This window comes from Gallus gallus, chromosome 4, assembly GCF_016699485.2.
Source record: "Gallus gallus isolate bGalGal1 chromosome 4, bGalGal1.mat.broiler.GRCg7b, whole genome shotgun sequence".
In the NCBI taxonomy this organism is placed as follows: domain Eukaryota; kingdom Metazoa; phylum Chordata; class Aves; order Galliformes; family Phasianidae; genus Gallus; species Gallus gallus.
Genome location: NC_052535.1, coordinates 73,237,734 through 73,260,597, shown reverse-complemented (window position 1 = coordinate 73,260,597; position 22,864 = coordinate 73,237,734). Strand labels below are relative to the sequence as shown.

At 36.3% G+C, this 22,864-nt stretch overlaps 1 protein-coding gene across 2 annotated transcripts in view; it reads right to left on the bottom strand.

Annotated features, from left to right (window-relative positions):
• Nucleotides 1–22,864, bottom strand: part of DHX15 (DEAH-box helicase 15) — a 41,232-nt gene that overhangs the window by 10,206 nt on the left and 8,162 nt on the right. For both annotated transcript variants that reach the window (NM_001031159.2, XM_046940191.1), the window contains exons 3-11: nt 21,999–22,192; nt 21,042–21,201; nt 20,401–20,619; nt 11,145–11,312; nt 6,712–6,798; nt 5,156–5,305; nt 4,898–5,006; nt 3,612–3,803; nt 529–651 (exon numbers count right to left, since the gene is read on the bottom strand). In NM_001031159.2, the coding sequence (NP_001026330.2) occupies nt 529–651; nt 3,612–3,803; nt 4,898–5,006; nt 5,156–5,305; nt 6,712–6,798; nt 11,145–11,312; nt 20,401–20,619; nt 21,042–21,201; nt 21,999–22,192 (1,402 nt within the window). The remainder of the gene's footprint in view (nt 1–528; nt 652–3,611; nt 3,804–4,897; nt 5,007–5,155; nt 5,306–6,711; nt 6,799–11,144; nt 11,313–20,400; nt 20,620–21,041; nt 21,202–21,998; nt 22,193–22,864) is intronic.

The window sequence follows — 22,864 nt, the reverse complement described above, 5'->3', positions numbered from 1 at the left end:
TGCTACGTTTTTACTTGGGATAAAAGATTGTTGCTTTTTTCATCTGTTCACAAGAAATGCAGCTAGATCATACAACATTACTTTTCACCACCAACCAGACTGAGTACTCTTTGGATTTACAACCAGGGTAAATTACACATGCTCTGTGCTGATCACCCTGAAAAGTTACTGAACAATTATGCTGACTTTTCTATAATTAGTATCAGATAACAAATTTCCAATATTTCTTAATTATGGGAAAGCCTGCTTCCTTCTGTTCAAGGTTACCAACATTGATTAAAAAAACGTGGCCTGACTCCAGACTTTTTTTTTTTTAAACATGAACCAAGCAACACTTTACTAGGTTTTGATCCTCTCTCCTAAAGAAAGTAGCATGAAATAGCTCTTTTACATACTTAAAAGAAAATATTAATCATTAGAATAGTATAAAAAGGCCCTACCTAGTCTCTCAACTGCCCACACAGCTGGGGAACAAAATCTAGCCACATAAAAGCATGAAGTTATTTGCTACAACATGTACACACTTACTTTGTTTGAAAGCATGGTAGACATTCAGCAACGTCAAATGATCTCCATCAATGTGGGCAAACCTCATCTTGGCTTCATCTGCTGCTTTCTTTGCTTCCGTGGGACGAACAAAACACTGTGGGACTAAACAAGGTTGGTATGGGCCCAACACAAACGCCCATATCGATGAGTCACGCATTCACAGATAGAGGAACAAGGCCTAGCTAGGTCAGTTCACAGAGCATAGGGCAGGGCAGGATGGCCTCCAACTGCATCTTGGACTGTTTACTACCTTGATTTGGTACATCAACACCTAACCACATCTGTAAGACAAGAGGGTTTCAAAGCTACAGAGTACCTGATTATTTTAATAGAATTATACGTAGGCATCAAAATCTCTACTCTGAAGGCCATCAGTGTTACCTATATATACTGGAATTCTCAATAGATCTTGGTTCAAGGCCCAGTGCTGATAGCTCTACCAGGAACTAGTGTCATAATAAAGGAATACTTGAAATGCAAGTTTGCTTTCTCAAAGCCTCTATCCTCTGCAGTGGATAAGAGCAGAAGGTAGTTTTGTAACTATGCTGCACTAACACAGTCTAAACAAGAATTAGCTTTATTACAAGTCTGCTACTAGACAGAACATACCAGTACAGTCAAGTCATCTTCCCAACATGGTATTGTTATCAGCACTGGTATACAAAAGCATATGTGAATGAAAATATTAAGACTAAAAGTTGTGATGGTAGCGGTAGTGGTGGAAGGTTAAACCGTCCTTTGACACTACTTGAAATAAAAATTGTGATGTGATGATCTCTGCCCACTGTTATACTCCCCAAAGTCTGATTTGGTCTTACTCTGAGTTGAATTTAAAAAATGGGTTTTAACATCCCCTTTCCAAGTACAGACCACTGAAGACCACGAATTAAGCTTGCTACAATAATATTTGTGGTCTGTCAACATTCTTACAGGTTAGCAATTTCAATACGAATTTGCAATACATTCAAAGTAGTTATAGATCTTACTTTACAGAGATAAACAGGAGAAAAAAAAGCAGTTTAAAGGAAGCCATACTGAAGATGTAATTTTAAAAACTTTAAATTTTAATGAAATTAATGCTGAAGAAGCATTAATTTTGCAGCTAACACTACAAATCATCCATTTTTTCCCCAGGACTACATAGCCTGCTCATAATTTAAATCCAATCTCATCTGTCCCCAACAGATGAGAGCCTTTGTGTGTTCATTTTGAAATCCCATAAAATCCCAAGAACCACTACATTTCAGAAGTATATTGGATTGAATACTGGATGTAATTTCAGAAAAATGCAAACCGCAGTAGTGAATCACATGGTAACAAATCAGAAAGTCTAATGCAGTAAATAAAACTGAAATGCAGGTGCAAAGTAAATACCCCGTATTTTATATTCTCTATTTGAAAGCAAAAATATAGACTATTTTAGTTTCAAACACACTAATAAAAGTAAAAATCAGTAATAGAGTGAGTTGAAATAATTCACTGTTTTGATTAGTAGCACTTGCTCTATGGAAAAGTTAGGTATGTGAAATCCCATGGCAAGACAACAGAACTCTACAGTAACTTCTAAATGAACTACAACTTTTTGATCTGCTGACTTATTCTGTACTATTCTCTGCACTTTTCTGGTATCTAATTTTCATTTTAGTCCAAGCTATTAATACTTGGATTCCTATCTACATCCAGCCAATCTTTGCATGTACTTAAGGCATTATTATGTATGCTATCTACCAGATACTGCATCACTGGTTTTTGGAAAACAGTCCACAAAAACTGGGCTGTTTAGTCTTTATGTAGAGTTTTAGTTACTATCTCGACAGTAACCGGCTTCAAGCCGAATGTTAAAAAAAGCATAGAAAAACATTACCTTAAAACAAAATAATGGGTTGTAAAAAAAAAAAATGTCAATAGAAAGAGGAGCAAGACAAATCAACTGACTACAACAACCAAAAATACTAGTCTTCTAGATTTTCCTTTAGGAGCTGTTTCTGGGGTGGGTAGGGAAGAGCTGGGGGCAAGAGAAAGACAGGCACCAACCTACCACCACCTCCGCAATTAAGCCTACCGTTAATTTAAAAAAAATCCAAGATTCTGCCCTGCCCATCTGCTCTGAGTCTGAGCAATCATAACTCTGCAACAAACATTTTAGCTTGCTTTTTAAAAACTTTCATATGAATATACTGTAAGACTTAACCAAAGCAGATTTTAAACTCGGATTATTTTTTTCTAGTTGTCCAAGTTAAGCACATAACCAGCAGTATAACTGCAAAGAGCCTGTTAAATAACACACCCTAAAGACACAGCGATAATTATGAATACAGAACATCCTGACTTTCCTAAGAACAAAATCTTGCTGCTTGTCCTAGAGAGACCAACTCTAAAATGAAGTCAGATCTATGTAAACTGGGCAATGAGATGCAAGGCTTGCTTGACAACATTTTTCTCTCAAGATCTCTCTCGACAAGCAGCTATGACAGGGCTATTCACTTTATGCAAAGTACAGCTGTGCACACAAATTAACTATTAAAAATATACACCCTCCCCCAAACTTGCCTTCTTTCCTTTAGAAGTAATGAATGCTCTTTAGCTTCCCAATAAAATTAATGACTAAAAAAAATCATACCATGTACAAGCTTAGCAGTTCAGTATAATTTGTGCTCTAATTCTTTTGGAAATACTGGCATGTATCAAAGTGCAGAAGAATGCACAGTAGAGAATAGATTTCACTGCCTTAGAAGCAGAGCAGTTGAGCCGACATTTTTAGTCCTGATTATGAAACTAAGAATAGATTTCCATCCCACTAGACTGAAATTTTCTACTGACTCAAACAAATGCATTTTAGCTAAAAGTTAGTCAGAAAGTTTGATCCTATCTATGCACGTTGATTTCTTAACATTAATGATTATTTGCTGCAGGTCTAAAAGCAAACCCATAATGGATTAAATTTCTGACAAAGCAGTTTTTATTAAAAATCACTTCAGATTGCTTATGTTTTTGATGTGGAAAGCTCAGAACTTCCCCCAGACTGAAGATTTGCACTTTGGTATCCCTTTCCTTAATATTACCTGACAACATGGCAGTAATAGATAGGACCTCGTTAGAGCAGTTGTAGTCACAACTTGCAATAACCATTTTAGCCAGTTGTGGGTCCAGTGGAAATTCAGCCATCATGGACCCCAACTCCGTCAAGTCTCCATCATCATTTAAAGCAGCCAGATAATTCAAGAGCTCTAAGGCTCTCATGAGAGTTTCAGGAGCTGAAAGAAATATTTAGGTAGTTATATTAATCAAAGTGCTATTAATAAGCAAGAACAAGAATGCACAAATAACTGTTTTTCACTCTCCATTCAGCTGGCTTCCAAACACAAAATTGTTACCAAATCCAATTAGACACACCCATATGTGAATGAACTAGTATATGAAAATCACTTACTTAGAACAGCTACTAACTGGATCAAAGTCTTTGAATATTTGAAGAGTACTACTTTTCAAGATTCAAACAGCAGAGGCATTCTTAAATATTCACTTAGTAATATCAATTTTCTCCCAGTGCACTGACATGTTTCTTGTTCAACAGAAAACAAACTGGGTACAGTCCCAGAATTTCAACCTTGTGCTTTAGATACCCAAGTTCTTCCACAATCTGAACCTTTAAGAACTTCTCTTAAATCTGCATTTCTTACAGCAGGTGTATATTAAGTCCACAAGACAAAAAAAAAAAGAATCCGGATGCCTGCTAAGCTAGCATACACATACACACCACCATACAAACAATGCAGTTCAGTAAAACTGCTTAAATGCTTATGGACATTACATTTTTATTTTAGGTGGAAAAACTCAACCAGCTTTGATGTATTTATAGAAAACCGATCTGAGTCTAATTTGCAACATAACCCTGCTATTTTCAAGGTATTCCTAACATTTAATACTTTTAGAAGAGAGATTCACATTAACTTTATAGACTAAACCAAAAAGCATGTATTCAGCTTTAAAAATGCTACCCAATTTTATTTACATGCAGCTAACTAATGTGCAATTAGAAAGTGTAATCAAGGTGATGAGTAAAAAATTCAGCAATAGATATTTTTTAATGCACATAATTTTGTCATATCCTTGCAGCTAAGGGGCATTCAGTAGATTTCCTGTTTCCACTGGAAGCTCTTAGGCAAATAGTGTTATTAAGATACTTGTTTTGGTAAGGCACAGCACTAAATAAACAAAGATGTTCTTTTTGGATTACAATAAAAAGCGGAAAATAATATTTCATGTCATCGTATAGAATATTCAACAAAATTAAAGATTGCAGAAGTCGTCTATGCCCGTGGCAGACAAGAAAATATGAAATAAATACCTGGAGGATCCATAAAATCAAAGTGCACCAAATCATCTATACCAAGCTTCTTGAGCTGCAACACTACAGATCCTAAGTTAGACCTCAAAATCTCAGGGTATGTGTTATCCTAAGGGAAGGAAAAAGAAAATTTACAGTACGGGGTAGTTCGGTGCTTGGAGGAACAAGCATTTAAATTTTGATCTTGCTTTGCAGCACAGCAATTGGCTACTTGGACCAAGCGCTCTTACAGATGTATTCCAAAAAGAGTAATCTTACCTGCATTTCAGTTTTGTAAGCCTTCTCTGTGTACAGCCTGAAGCACTTGCCTGGTCTAGTACGACCAGCACGGCCAGCTCGCTGCTGAGCAGAAGCTTTACTAATTGCAGTCACCAAGAGAGACTCCACTCTGATACGAGGATTATATACCTATTTCAAAGTGGAATAGGAGATGAATGAACATCAGTCATGCTAAGACTTATCGCAAAAATAAAGACAGCTTTAAATTTATTTTCAAATGCAACTTTGGACTAGGAAATCACAAGTTGTATGAATCTGTCAGGAAAAAACAATTTTGGCTACACAGTCCTTTGAATGAGTTGACAAAAAGCTTCCATACAACTGCCTAGAAAACGGCAGTTACTTTTAATTCTTTTATTAACATCATCTCCTGCCAGGCTTCCCATCCTCCTTAAATGTGTGTGTATTTTTAGATAAGATTTTCATGGCAGAACTAATGTGTCTAATTTGTTCTATAGTGCTAAACACACTCTTGATGCTCAAGTAATTCCACGCAAAAACAAGTTGTCTTGATACAATTATAAGGCTGAATAATTGTGTTCTAGAGGTCAGAGGAATGTAACATTAAGGCTTGAATGCAACTGTAGAATCACACTGATTATAAACCAAGACTATTTCAAGGCCACGTGTTGATTTTCACATACAAAATACTGTGGGATATACTGCAATATTTTCATTGCAGTTATACATAAATAGCAGCCCACCCCAAGGGTTCATGAAACAGAAGATAAAGGAAAAAAACATCAACTTCAGACAAAAACCTCCTTTGGTTCATAGTCTAACACCCTCCTGGTATGAACGGGTACAAACTGCACTCAAAACCTTTAGTTCTTATTACAAACAGTATTCAGCCAGAAGACTTACTCGCAGAAAGAGTTAAACCTAAATGATGATTGCAATTTGTGTATTAAGCTGCATTGCCTGTACTCACATTCAACTGTATCTCAGACTGCAGAAGTGAGAAAGGCTAACAACGTGCATGAGTGTTAAAGGAAAAGCCTTAAGAAACCAAGTTAGGAAGACAGTTACCACTGAAACAATTCAATTACGTTTAAAAGACTTGAATTTTATTCTTTATTTAGTTCTTGGTTTGACTGCAGGCAATCTACTTCAGTTCTCTGAACCTCCCTTCGCGTTCCAAGAAATGCTTCACGATATGTGATTTTCAGAGCTGAGAGCACCCATTGAACACTGACAAGAAAGAATACTAGCCTAGGTATTTATTGTTTCTCTCTTCTCATTTTAGTGCTAGAGCTTCCCCTGCTAACATGACTTAAACAGGTAACTTTCAGCACCTGTTTGGTTTACTTTCAGTTAATCAAGTATCTAGGAAACTGACATTCCATACCTAACTTCAAATCATCTTATTTCAATTTTTAAGGCTAAAGTTGTTCTCTAAGCTGTTTTATGCTGTTCTAGCTAAGCATAAAAAAGGCAAAAGATTAAGCATCAAGACTTCAGTTGAGTAAGACCTGTCAAAATGTTTACAAAGAAGAATTACCTAATCAAACCAGATCAACTGATACGGTATTTACCTTTTGTTTTGCAAAGCCAGGATCAATCACAAACACAACACCATCTATTGTTAATGACGTCTCAGCAATGTTAGTGGACACAACAACCTGTTGAAAAATAAAACAGCTAATAACTACTTGGTCATGAAAATACTCATACAGAGCCCTGACTCCCTGCAGCAAGAATTGTCAGCAAACTTTCCTACAGCTCATCAGTAACGAGCAGAGCTCTGCTCCAAAACTTTTGCTAGATCTGAAGTCAACCAGATGAACCTGCATTTAAGTCCATACAATTTTGTCCACCGTGTTTCTGTTCTATGTCCCCATTAATAATATTAAAAAGATAGCACTGAGAAAATAACAGAAGAGCAGATATTTATATGAAAAACTTCTATTCAAAATTTTCCTTAGCTCCAGCACAAAGTGAGAAATCACACCAGTTCTCTATCATCTTCCGTTGCCTTCTAAAGTCTTTTTTAAGTGCAAAGATGGCAAGCTGGTTAAGTAATATTATATCAAGGGTTATGTAACTGTACTTTGAGTCAAATTTATCCACAGATGCTCCCCTCCAGTTAAGCACCAAGGAAATCCTTCTCTATTTTACACTCCAGATATTAACAGCCAAAACAGATATATGCTTATTATTTTTATTCATGCTGGAGCACAGTACATTTTTTCCACTTGGTTCAGAATAAAGCAGTTATCATTTCAGCAAAAACCATTAACATTTCAGCAAAAATCCTCAAACACTTCTATTTCAACATTATCTTTTAAAAATACCAGATAGTCAAATACATTCACATATTTTCAAAGTTATGCTTTGGAGTTTCTACAGAATTTCTGTAGACCATCTCACATAAAACTACAAAGGCTATGAGTTCTGAGGGCTGGCTCATTGCCATCTACACATTTATGTTTGGTGGTATAGCAGTCCATAGATATTTCTAGTTCTCATCCCAACACTGATCACATTAAGTCACATACCACATGTAAAAAGAAATTTGCTGACTTAAAGATTCAAAAGGAGTTCAGGATGTCAGTTTGACTACTTACCTTTTATTTCTTAGTTTTAGAGAACCATCATCACAATTTTCAGTTTAGCAATTAGAATTTGATTCCCCTAAAAATTTGGTCAGAATTACAATGAAACCAGTGGCTGGAATAGAGTGATAATCCTAATGATTTCCTCCTGCCCAATCACTTTGGCAGTCATTCTTAACGGAATGCATCCCAAGTTGACTTAAGCATCTAAGCTCACCTACAAGCTGCTAAGTAATGAACGCAATATTTAGGTGGGGAAAAAAAAAAGAGGAATTTGGAATCAACATGGTGTTCCATCCTGAAATGATATGCTATTTAGAAATTCTTTTAAAAAAATACACCTCTCATTGAGGAATAACCTACCAAAAAAAAAAATCAATGCAATTAGCTACTGACACAGAAGCACAACTGCACTGTCACAAAAATTTTGCAAGTCATTAAATATGCAAATTAAACTAGCACTCCCACATTAAAAGGCTGGTCAAGCCACACTCAGCTTGCTGCTGCAGACTGTATTTTATCAAAAGTCTGAACTTCTGGACATACTAAAACACAAAGCATTCCTCCCCAGAAGCTTCAAAATGATTTACAAAGCAGCACTGGAAGGTTTTTGTCCTGCTTTTGATCACCAATTTCGATCAGAATACTTCAATACTGATGACCCAATACTGTTAGTATGACTAGCCCACAAAGGCCCATCAATTTAACTTGAATTTACTGGTCTTGTACTCAGAATTATGCAGGACTTTCCAAGAGCAGAGGAAAAAAAATAGCTATAACAGTGAACCCCCTTGTATGTCCATAGTTCACTTGTTAATGTAACATAATTTAAAGAATATAAAGAATGAATGTAATACTGCAACAAATCCATGGAAAAACTTAAGTTCCACGACATCTGAAGTCTAAACAGATCTAAATCAGAAACAAATCTACTTGAAAAATCAGATGAAGGAAATTAGTGCTAAATTATGTAAAATAATAAATTGTATCTAATTACCTTTAACTGCAGTTTTGCAGTTTTAACTGCACTATTGCAATTAAAGAAATGGTTACAGCAAAAGGATTTCTAAATATCACATTAACAGCTTGATACCCCAAAGATTTTCAGAGATAAAACAGCGTACTTGGAATATTAAAAAGCTACGTATTAGCTAAATATTAAGATCTCTACATATCGCCCATGCATTAAACAGTAACTCTTAAGTTTCCTGAAATAAAAAATAAAACAAGTCTGGAAATTCCATTCTGCTATCAGGAACTGCTTTGTTAATAGAAAGTAATGGGCAAAACTAAATGCCAATTTACACTAAGAGATTAGTTCCACAATGTAGAACTCAAGGTATGTATGTTATCTTGCACAAATTTCAACTGGATCACAGAAGAGAGCAATCAGATTCAATGCACCTTCTTTCCTCCTCCCAATTTTAAAGACGCATGTTAACCATAAAAGAGAGAATAGTGAGGAAAAGCCCTCCCCATTCCAGGATTTACCAGTGAAAATAGCACTGAAAATCCCTTAAAAAAAAAAACCACCACAAATCTGATCTGAACTTCAGATTCCCCCTAGAAAGAATATGGTTGCTACAGGTAATTGCACATGTGCAATAGTGAAATGCTTAGAACGCTAAACAGTTTAAATTTAACTATTAAAATTTGCAGGCAGTTTATAAAAACTTTAGAAACCTAAAGATCAATGCACAAGACATTGCTTCTCTTGAGTTTAAGACTGGATTGATCACAGCTGACTAAATTACTAGCATCAACTTCCAAGTAAGACTCTCACAATCACTTTCTTAGAAGCTGGTAACTCACAGAAACTAAAGCTCAGGATACAAGTAATCAGATGCTCCATGTCCTTTGCTTTGCTTTATTTATTTATTTTGCAACTATTAGAGCCTTTCAAATGATTCAGAGCTCTTCTGAGCTGTCCTTCCCCAGCAGTTCTGAAAACCAGGCTAAATTGCCACCAGAGACTTTGGAAGCAGGCATTTTGTAACACAGCAGAGGCCCAGCACTCATGGTCCTCCTTTACACATTTGCATCACTAACAGAAGACAGAACAGTAGTAACTTCTCAATTCGTGGATACATCTTTCATTCCTAGATTTATCATTAGGAGACAAACCTATACCAGAGCCAGAACACTTCAGTCAAGCATACAAATAGAAGCACAGCAAAAGGGGAAAAAAAAATTTGTCAACATAATGATTTCATAGGTTTGAATCTGTTGCTTACATATTTTATGCCCTCAGCTGAAACTTTTCCAACCTGTCAATTTTTCTTGTAATAAGATAGTTACTACAAAGAGAATCTCTTCAACACTGATACACTCTTTGACAGATCAACATAATGAGAAGCCCATTGTGTATCTGCTATCCTCTTATCAAGAGTAACAGAAACTGTCTATTTTGAAGTCCACAGTTTTAAACAAATTCAAATATACACAGCTCTGAAAATCAATTCCATTCATTGAAGGTATTTAATAATACAATTTACTTGAAGTGTTACTTTCATGACTGCAGAAAGCATACAATCCAAAATCAACACCAGTAAGAAAAATAAGATAATTTCACTTTAGTAAGTAATTTCTTACAGAACACTAAGAAGTCGTCACTACTAGTCTATATACCTTGTACTGTCCAAAAAGGCAAACAATCAAGGAATATACCCTGCCTAAAGCAGATAATACAATTGAGCTTTGGCTGTTAAAAAAAAAATCTAACTTGGTAAATGCTATGGTTTCATACAGCAGTAGTTTAGCCTCAAGAAGCTCTATCAGATTCCTTCCAATGTTCAGTTTTAGAGGAGTATCCGTACAGTTCCTCACGTAGTTTATATATGCATTCAGGAATTGAACTATTATAATTTTGTGAAGAACATGAACTAATACCATTTCTCAAGACTTACGTTTCTCAATCCTTTTTGCCTGATGAATGAGAAGAACCCCAATTTCTTAGTGAGAATGACCCTCTAACTTGAAAACTTATACCTTCCTGTAAGCCTTTTGAGAAACAGAACATGACCAACCCCTTCATAGCCATCATCTGACAGTTTCATTTCCAGAAAGAACATGTCTCAATAATTAATGAGGGAAAAAAAAATCCCATCCCTCCACATATATCAAGTGGTTGTCAAATTCAGTATTTACTCCAACTTCTCTTCCTCACAAGAAACTTGTATGAATGCCAGTTCCACTCAGTTAAATCAAACTTAGTAGAGTTTGGTATCATATACAGAAGCCAGAATTTTGAACTGCATGAAGAAGTAAATTTTTAGGTAATTCTGATTTCAAGCGTGATAAAGATTAAGGCTTCATTAAAGCTTTCTATTCATTGCTGTACACTTAAAATACCTGTAACTGACTTAACTGCTCAACCAACTGTGAAGAGCATATTAAAACAGCATACTATTTACCTTTCTTCCTATTGCTCCGTTTTGTTTTTTTGGTGGGGGAGGTTCAAAAATCCTCTGTTGTTGCTGAGGAGGAAGGGTAGAATACAATGGAATGATTTTGATGTCACCCACTTCAGGACCTAAGTCATCAATTTCACGTTTTATCCTCTTGCAGGCTTCATCAATCTCCTGCAAAACAAGAACAGTGGTTAAAAGAACTCCATAGGAAAGTTAATCCATTCTCTGTTAGAACAACTCATCACAATTGCACTAAGTCTATACCTAGAAAAAAAAAATTACAATAACTTCACTTAATAAAAAACAAAAAATCCTAGGTGCTTGCCAAATTTCCAGTTAAATTTTCATGAAGCTCTGAGATGCCTCAGCTTCTTCCATACTCTAATGAACAGCCTCATTTGCATGCAACATCTTTTTTCTTTTAGTCATGTTTCCTAATTAATTCTCTACAAATTGTACTAAAATTGAAATCTCTCACCCTGGAATATTAAACTGCACTCATGACCTTTTCAATTTTCACAATCTAAAAGAAATTGATGTGCAAGATATTTAAAATAAGCCAATTAAGCTTCAATGTCACGTATCACTAATGCAATTATATGGAAGATTTGCTTCATTGTACCTAACGAGAACAAACACCTTTACAGTATAAACACGGATGCTCTGAACCAAACCTCTTAATCCAGTGCTTGAGATTTTGAAGTAAAATTAACTGAAATTCCATTTAAACGATAGAACATACGGAGAGACAAACTGCAGATTGTACAGATTTTCTCATGCAGTTTTGACCTCAGTAAAGGACTGAACTTGCTATTGTTTCTTACATAAGAGTTCAATGCAGCCCACCTACAACTAAGTTGCAGTTTAAAACAAGAGATGTAAGTCAGCTACGTAGCCTACGGTTACAACAAATCATAATGAAAATCAGGCAAAAAAATAGTACAATTCATTAACTTCAACTTAAAATTGCTGGTATAGCTAATCAGTATAATTAAGAGGTACTCTAATCAACTACTGATATTTCTAGTGCACCACTGATGGGAGGATAAAATCATTGTGACAAGAAAAAACAGTAAGCAAAAACACGTCTACAACATATTCCAAGAACAGAGGCCAGATTTCCCTTACCACAATTAATTCCACCAGCCTGGAGTTAAAGTCATGCTTAGGACACTCACAAGAGCACATAAAACATCAGTTAATATAAAGCCTCTGTAAAAACCACTGCTTTAAATTATAATTATGGAAACAAAAGCAGCTTCCTTCGTAGAAACCATAAAATCCAGGTAGAACGTAGAACAAACTTGTAAAGATTTGGAGATCATCTTTATTCTGAGACTTGTCAGTTTTCAGCATAACTACATTCAGCATGTTTTAAATAAGTGCACACAGTACAATTCTCATGTTCTGTACTGACCAATTAACAGAAACACAGCAAAGTAACAGCTGCAAAGCCTACCTCTTTGATGTCGAAGCGTTCTTTAATAGCAAGTCTAATGCCTTCTAGCATTATATTGCCCATTTGAGTGAACTGCACATATTTACAACAAAAAAACTTTCAATCAAAGGTACATTTTGCCTACAAATTCAATATACCTTTCACAACCTAAGAGGCACACAAGAAACTGAGCTGGAATGCCCCCTACTGGTTTATTAACAAAGAATGAATTTATTTACACCAAAGTCAATACATGGAGTTCTTCTGACAAACCCTTCTAGAAAGTTCATTAATAGCCTCTCAGTGAAAGTAAAAACCTAATGTACTTGACACATCATACACAGTTGTTCAGTAAATTAATAATTTCGTGTAACCATCCTTATGACAAAAGACAACACTTCAAAAATAAGTAGCTGACTAACTCAGCAGCCACATTCTCTCGAATCTGCACCTAGCTCCAAGTCTTCACAAGCTGCTACCCGGACATTCATTAGAAATGTAATAGATAATCAGGCTGTCATACAAAAACAAGTAAAGCTAAACACTAAATCTAGCACAGAGCTGAGCTCCTGATATGAAAATCAGGAAACTATTTTATGGAATTTGAACATATTGCACTAAATTGGAAAGATCAGGTGCTGGACACCATGGACAGAATCAGCTGAGAATCATTCTCATCAGAATCAGAATCCGCTTAAAGAATGCAAGTCACCAAGAGCCAGTGTCACTCATGTAAAGACAACACAGGAGAACCCCATAGTACTGGGCTGTTTAATAAGAAAAACAAACTACCACTACTTCAACTTCCTTCTTTCCGTGAGAAAGCTTTCCAAAAAGCTATCCCAAACCATGCAGTCTTAAGGACACATGTAGTTAGAACAGTTTGGAAATACTGAGGATTCAGTTGTCAGATTTGTTTGCATTGCATGAAAGTATTTAAGTCTAACAATATGACAGGTATGGTTGAACACACAACCCTAGCTTTAATCGTCAGAGGGTTCAGAAAGTCTAATACAACAGTTTTTAACACACAAATACTGAAAATTTTTTTAAAAGAATTTTAATGCTTGCACATTGAGTCCATTACAAAAATCCCTTGAAAAGGAATTATTCCACCAACAAACATATAAGATTTTTCTTCTTGGGGGGAAAAAAGGGAAAGTAGAGCAAACTTGCCTTACACAATGTCTGAAAAGCTCCTCAAAGAGTCCTAACAACTTCACCAACTACTTGAGGACATCAGTATACTGGCAGTAGGAACGTGTATGGGATGAGAGAAGCCAGTCAGAGCCACAACTGCTTAGAGCATTAGCAAAAAGACCTGCTTCAGAAATAATCAAAGTATGCCTATCACATAAGGTGCGAGGCTTAGACAATGCTAAGGCTAAGAGAACCTGATCCTACTTTCCCACAAGACAAGACTTCTTGAGTGTTATCTGAAAAACAGTCCTCAGAATTGTCCCAGCCAGCCTTAAATGCTTAAATGCCTGTCTGCATTAAAGTTTCCAAAAGCTCCTAGCTTGATCAAAATGGAATAATATAATTAAGCAATGGTAAAATTATCACTACTTTAAATTTAGAATGTCTAGTTGAGAAGTTTATTTTAACCAAAGGAGCATTACATTCAATCACAAGACTGCTGGCTTTCAGTTATTTCCAACTCCCTACTTGTGATCAAAGGTAGTACTGCGTGTGCCACTCCCACAGACATCCACCACATTGTCGCATTATTCACCAATTCCTTCCTAGAACTGTGTAGGTCAGCAAGCTACAGCCTTCCCTCCAAGGGATGGATTTCAAGCCTTGTCATGAAGTTCAGTAAGACTTACGTCCATATGGGAAGCAATGCTTTCCAGTGTTTTGTTAACAAAGCAAGAACACAGTGCCCAATTTCCTTTTAATTTATCAGAAATGGTAGTACAGTCATCTGTATTTTCCACAAAACACTAAGTAGGTTACTTATGCTTCTTGAATCTGACAAGATTTTTACTCCATCTTAACCCACTTTTCCAAAGAGAAGGCAGGCTGATGACTAGTGCCTGAGCAAGAAGAAACACAACACCACCTTCAGACACAGTAATTTTTATCCTTCTCAATGAAGCTGTGCTTCTGCACAGCTAGAAATGCAAAGAGTCACCAGACAAAAAGGAAAATCTGAGTTTAACACCCGTTGACATAAAAAGTCCTGAATTCTCAGAAAGCTAGGACTGCAGCTTTATATTATTATATTCTGGGAGTAGCAACAACTGCTACTCATATCAAGTTGTCAACAAATTGAGAGCATAACGCTTTATTTTTCCTCTCATAGCTGATCAATACTTCTACAAATACACATACAAAGGTACTTCTAACTAAGCAGAGGAAGCACTAGATGCAGGTTAGTTATTTTAATACTCAAGACAACCTTTTCATAGTGTTTTTTGTCACCCATCCTTTTCATACTGCTCAGATCCTTTATCCTGAAGGATCACATCAACCACCACTTTCTGCTTTCAAAACACACAGAAAAACTACTTACCCTACAAGACATATTAGGATGGTAGAGTTGAACTCCTATCCTTTATTTAAGGAACTAAATCCCCTCCCCAGCCCATCCAAGAGAAAATATAAAACCCTTCATAGTGCTTAAAGGACAGCAAGAGGATGGGAAAAAAAGTTACACCTCCAAAAACAAACAAACAACAAAAAAAACCATTTCTTCAGGCCAACAGAGGTGATCTGGGAAGACAACAAGAAGCTGTCAGTATTTCAAACTGCAAGTGTTCTTACTGATGTGGTTTAACCTCTGACTCACCGGAGGGCTTAATGAGTGATGAATTCCCACTCCACATGACCCTCCCAGCTTTGAATCCTATTAGTAAATACTACAAGAAAAGCAAGATTAAAAACACAAACAAAGCTGCGGGGTTTGTTGTTGCTGATCATGGCAGTGGATGGTTTGGTTTGTTTCCTGAAAGACTCTACTTTTGAGAGCCTAATCACAGAAGATCTTCTGGATATGAGTTTTGAAGATATCTGTGCCAATTTAATTTATAAACATAATGGTTCCTCAGGGTCTGTGTCAGAACATAGCTAAGAAAAAGAGTAACAAATAAGTGAAGCATAAATACATCTCCAGCTCCCAAATTCTTCCAGTACTGCATCTGCACTGTTAAGTATATCACCTCACTACTCCAACATTTAATATTCCCTAGCTCTGCATTAAGAAGGATTTGAACATATAATTATCATTTCACCTAAAAAGAGCTGTATAAAATTAACCACAGAAGGGATCAATTTTGCTTCTTATAAAGCAGAGAGCTATTCCACCCCTCCCCCTCTACCTACTGTAGGAAAATAGTCTTTACTATATTATTTAAACTGAATGATCACTAGAAAGTCACATTCATTTTTTTCCCTTATGGTATTTATGCAGTACAGAAATGAGGCACACTTACTGAAGGGTTTATAGGAGCAGTTACATATATTATGGAGTTAGAGCATCACACCATGAGCATCAAGTTTGTGCTGAACAAGTAGTTTTGCTGAAATGGTGGTCAAAAGAGTAAGAGGAAACTTGGGAAGACTAGCTGGAATGAACCTAATGAGTTAAACTGCCTCCTCTAAGCTAAAAATCCTACTCAATAACATGAATTTCCTGCCCTCTGTGTGCAGTACCCATCAACAATACCACAGCTGAGGCTTTAACTTGCACTGGAACTCATCAGCAGCTCCGCAAAATGACCGAAGTTGCCCTGTGCCACTGATATGTCTCAAGTACCAGCAAACATCCTGGCTCAATTGCTAAACTAACATGTGACCATCCACACAACTTGCTGGTGAAGCTCCATTCCATCTTAAGACTGAAGCCGTATATCACTAGCTTTTAAAAAAACAATTCTACAAAAAGACTGCAACTAATGTTGTCATTTTAAGAACATTTAGTATAACCATTTATGAACTTGACATACAAAAAATAAAATAATTGAACTATTTTGTAAACATGGTCCTTTGGAACTTGATTTCAGAAGCTCTTTCTTCTTCAGTTGACACCATACTGGAGGCCTACACAAAGAATCCCTAGACATCAACAGAACTTCAGGACTGCTCCTGCTCTTAAAATCTTTTTAACAGTTGCCAGCAGTCTTAGCTACAGCAGATCAGCTGACACTACACAGTTAAAATACAGCTTCATCTTGGATAAATGAGCCAGTCAACTTTTAACCTTGAAGAAAAATAATGCTAAAAGAAAGGTTTGAGTCAATTTTATCTCGTGTAAAATATTGGAGATGGAATGCATAATTAAAAAACAGAAAGACTCCACAAACCAGCATTTTTGTAGACACCTTATGAATTTGTAAAAGATGATAGAAGAACCACATACAGGGTACAGCCAGTCACATCTAGCTTTGATGACATCATCTAGAAATTTTCCTTATACTCAAGAGTGCCTGAAACGACATAAATTTCCTTCTTTCTGCAGGAATGAATGCAAACTGCTATATACTAAAGATCATAATAAGCAACAGTTAAAATGACTGGTCTTCTGAAATTCACCATTCCAGAAGATGCTCGCAGATTCAGAAGAAACAACACTTTGTAAAATACAAGATGGGGGACAGGGAAGGAAGAGTCTTACAAGGATAAAGTCAACACTTCACCATAGCTGAGAACTCCTCTGTCAACAAGTCAACACTGAATTTGTCTCAGCATGATTGAAGATATTTTTCAGCTTGTTTTATTTGAAATATTTAATGCTGGTATCTCAAATGAAAAGCAAGAAACTTCATGCCTTTAGCACTCAACCACAATTACTGGTATTACTCTTCTTCCAGTTTATAAACTTCAACTCATTCTATGTGAGGCTGAAATAAGACAACCAGTGTTCACTGCAATCCACTGTACATTAACAAAACCATGACACAGCTTAATGTCAAATCAGTACAGAAACCAAAAGAAAGTTGTTAACTTTGCCTTCAATTTCCTCATAAGAAAGTCTCTGCCACTTTCTTTCACAGTTTGAGTGATTAAGCAACCTCCAAAGAAAAAATGACCTCAAAAGCAGTCTGTGCTATCACATACACACTCTCCAGCTATTGGGAAGGAAAACTGTTAGTGATGTAGAAATTAGCCTCATTCAATTAAAGGCTTATTATTTAAGATTACTTTGTTTTCTGAGAGCGCTTAAACTGGGCCCAGCACCACAATCTTCCCTGATAACTCCTGGTTCCATCAACCTAACCTCAGTCCAGTTTATCACCTATATAAAAATCACTTCAGACTCTGTGGGAAGCCAGGATACCCTCTCTCCCTGCCTTAGACCACTACAATTACTAACCTAAAATTTTTTAAAAGATACCAAAACAATTTACACGTGCATGCTTACACTTAGGACATCATCCCAAACTTCATTTAGCTTTGCAAATCCATCTTTTAAATAAGGAATAAAATCATCCTGCATTCTATTCAAATAATTTTCCAAAAATAAAAACAAGAACTATAGAACATTACTAGCTGGAAAAAAAGGAAAAAAAACCATGAGTAGAACTGCAAGACTTAAGCCACTGAGCCTACTGGATCTGAATCAAGTAGCAGTACATTCACCACACTTTCCAGCTCTATAAATTTCAAAAGATTACATCACTTCAGACTCAGTAGAAGTGTAAGCCTAGACTTCATTATGATACTCAAAGATGGACCTAAAAAGAGCCCCAAAACATCATGGACGAAGAGGACAGAGTATTTCAAACCTTCTCCCCAGATGCTAAACTAGACTTCAACTTCACCCTAATTAGCTGAATTCACACTGGCTCCAAGCAGAGCTACTCCACTGTCAGTACCATCCATGGATATATTGACTGGAACCTTCAATATAAAAAACAGAGGATGGTGGCTTACAAATGCAAGTTAAGCAATTCAGTAAGACAATACAGGGATATTATTAGACATACTTAGGCATAATTGTCTCTATGCATACCACATACACGTGGTTTTGGAAAACTTGTGTATAACACACCACTCTGTAAATTAACTGTGGAACTCAAAGAATTTATTCATACTATAGAACAGAGTCTCTCTCAAGTAGTAGTGAGTACTAAAGGATGAGCTCAGACCTATTTACTAAACATGAAAGTACAGTTATGCCAATACAGTCATTAACATCTGAAGATTCTGCCGCACAAGAACACCCAAAATTGTTGTATCACATGATTAAGATCAACATATAGCAGTTGATGTAGTAGACATCAACCAAAAATTTAAAGGATAATCCTTAGTTCCTCTTGAAAGGAGAAATATCAGTTTGATTAAGCATTCTGGTTAAAGACACCAAAATCTGCTGTACAGCTGCACAGCATGGTTTCATTTTACCACTACCAATTCCATTCACCTGCTTCGAACAGTTGATTCAGTAATTCTCCTATTTACCAACCAAACAACTCTAACCTAGAACTTCCAACCAAAAACCTACCTAACCAGCAGGCTTCAAAGCCATGGTCCTTCAATATTTTCTACTCTCCATGTTTTTAACTTGCAGAAATATTCTAAGTGAAAGAGGATTAACACAAAAGCTTTTTACTGTCCCTCTTAAAGAAAGTATTTTTTGTTCTCTAATGAAAAATTATCTGCCAGAAGACTTTTTTAATGGAATACCTTAAAACCGATCTAGCAGGCAACACAGATGTATCAGCAGGACCACATCTACACAATAGACCTGAGCACCTTTAGCAAAACTGATCATTTGTGTAGTTTCTTTCACCCTCAGCATAGTTAAGGCTGTCCATGTTTACATTACAAAAAGACACAGAGCTGTTTCAAACCATTTGAAGGATCTCTTCAAGACAAGCACCTGCAAGAACAATGAGTCAGAGGAAGGTGTCTTGGGGAAGAGTAGAGACAAGGACAAAACAAAAAGTGGCTACAGGTTAAAAACAAAAACATGCTGAGCAAAGTGTCTGTTGAAATGAAGGCACATTTAAAAAAGAGAATCAACTAAGAATTCCCATTAGCCATATCTCCACTACCAAACAGAAGTAAAAACAGAAAAACAACCCCAAACAGTTTTGCTATCTGCATTCTTTTCCTCCCTATTAGAAATAGGGATTTTACATTATTTGACTGAATCAATTTTTCACAAGGCCTCAATTATTATTATTATTATTTTTTTTTACCTTTTCCTCCATCACAGTCTACTAGACATTCAACAGAATGTAAAAAACAGATTAGTAAAAATATACAGTTTACACCAGGCAGAAGACTTAAGATTTCCACAAAATTATTTCATGCAGTTTAGTTCAACCATTTTTGTAAAATCATCTTTCACAAGCCACCAAGTACATTTCTGAGATATAACTCTCATGACTTGTGGTGCACAACGACCATTATGTAATAATCAAAGCTATTCATAGAGGAGAAGAAAGAAACATTTTTATTAAAACTACTTGTGAGCGGTCTCAGCGTCAGAAGCAAAGTACTAATCTTCCACTCCACTAAGTTGTACCATACGCATCCAGAAGTGGACAAAACTACATTTCAAGTCAACCCCCGCCCCCACCCCCCCCCCCCGCTACCAGACATCCAGATGTTTTGAGTTCATCTCAGTACAAACCTGGGTTTCACATGCCATGTTTCTACTTCAGAAATAAAAGACTAAGATGAAAATTTTCACTTTATGAAAACTTTCATCTTGGAAATTCATTTCAAGTACTTAACCACTATGTATGGTAAGCAGAGTTCCTCACACCATATCTGAATGACAAAACAAACTGAACATTTCAGCCTATACAAGTCACTTTCAACGGTTTCTGCATAAAATAATGTGCAGAAAAAGGAAAAAAAAAATACCTCCTGTCCAGTAAGAAAGAGTAGAAGATCTCCTTCTTCCTCTTCACACATGTGAATCTGGATCACTGTTCGAATGGCAGCCTCAAGGTAATCCCTTTCTGGTTCTGGAGTATAGAATATCTCCACAGGATGGGTGCGACCCGGAATAGTTAGTAGAGGGCAGTTATCAAAGTAGATCTGAAACTTGCCAGCATCTAAAGTAGCACTCATAACTATAACCTGTAGGATTAGACAACAACAACAAAAGTTACCCCAAAGGTTGACAAGGACCTGGGAAAAGTTACACATACAAAATACAGTAGCAGGAGACTAAAAATGTTAGCTGTGATTTAAGCGTCCTTTTATCCCTTCAATACATCACCTTTATTTCCAGGTCCAAAAAACCATCCTAATTAAACATGGAAAGGTACAGATATAAAGATATAACTGTGCCCTTCTAGTATTTTCTTTAACACAAACCACACTAAGGCCTTCCTAGCATTATCTTTCTAATACAGTTCACCTTTAACAGATCAAAAAGCCTGTTGATCTATGTCAGTTGATTATTTTTCTTTATAATTAGCTAGTGGTAAACACACAGACACTCTTCCTCAGCGTGACTAAATACAAAGGAGATGTTGCTAGGCTTCATGATTACTGACCTTCAGATCAGCTCTCTGTCTTACAACTTCTTTCAAAACTCCCATTAAAATATCCGTAGCCAGTGTTCTCTCATGGGCCTCATCAAGAATTATAACGCCATAGCGCTCCAGCAAAGGATCATTCATTGCTTCACGAAGTAACATACCATCAGTCATATACCTGAATAAAAAGACAATTTCTATTTATTAAATCTGACACAGAATCCTCTTTCTTATTATTCACTAGGTTACTTGAAGAAAGCCTCTATAAACCTTGTTTTAAGAACAGAAGCATTAGTAAACTATTTCCAGCATAGCAACAAATCCATTTACATTTTCAGATAGATATTACCATAGGGCATATAAATGAAATCTGGCAGTAGAAACTAAGCTTAAAATATGACAGAGTCAACAAGTTTTGGCAACATTTACGAGTAGTTTTAAGACTATTGCTGGCAAACTTATAGATCTACAATTAAAGACAGGAAAATAAAGGAAAAAAATACAACTCAAATCCTAGAAACACTATTCTTGCAATAGTTTCATTTTTAACTGACCATTCTGAATGTGATCTGCAAACCATGTACTAAGTGAGCTTGGTTTCACCTACAAAGCACTGGAATCTAGAACAGCTGACAAATAAAACACTAGCATACACAAACTTCAGTTATGTGCCCTAGATTTAGGCATAGATCAGTTCTGAAGCTTACTATTACCTCTCCTTATTAGTGAAGTAAACTGCTGAATGTCACCAGGATTATCTTGGGTACTAAGTTACCACTGATAGAAGTCAGCCCAACACATAACTTTTAAGAACAACTCATTTTCAAGTCTACTCCACGCCCATGGTCTATATTTCTTTCATCTGACACTACCGCCCCCATCCCTTTTCCACTCATTACTACTTCCTCATTACTCCTTCCAAAACCTTGCTAACACCTTTCACAGGGTCCTTTATTGGACAGTCACCATACTTACTTGAGAATAGTTTTTGCACTACTGCAGTCTTCAAATCGAATGGAGTAACCAACCTCCTGGCCCAGCATTACATCCATCTCATCAGCAACCCTCTGCGCCACACTCATTGCAGCCACTCTCCTCGGCTGGGTACATGCTACTCCCCTCTTTGGTCCAGGCAATGAGCGCATGTAGTCAACACACCACTGAGGGATCTGTCAAGAAAAAAGAAATTCAGTTTCAACCATGGTTTTAATAGCTAGATATAATGTATATAACACAGTGGTTATATCAAATAAATATATTTGTAATTCCACTGAGGTGACAACTGTACATACAAAAATCTCCAGAGTAGGGAAGCAAACATACCAGTTAGACTCAACAACACTAAGAAAACCATGCTAACCTTAAGCAAGTATGTAACTATCTCTGAAGTTAGCAAGGAAATAAACAGGCTCACAGTACCTCTGAGCACTGTTAGTTCAGTAGCTTACACTGATAGAAGCAGCCACTATGCTCAAAAGCAAAAGATCAAAGTTAACATGCACGACTGAGATCAACAGCACAGTTAGGTGCTTTAAGTTTTACAGAAAACAAATTATACTTTGTCTTTAAAAAAAACACTGCTTATTAATGTAGATTAAGCAAAACATATATTTTAATTAGATAAAACTTGGCTACCCAGGGATCATGACAGACAAACTATTAGTTATGCTCATTTGGTTAACACCTGCTCTTTGGAATTGTTATAAACCAGATATGAAATCCTAGGGTTTCAGTTCCTATAACAACACACTTTGCTTATTTGTCAACACAAGTTTTCCAGGAAAGTAGGAATAATAAACAGCTTTACTCAGAAGAATTTGTAAGGTCAGTAACAGCTTGAA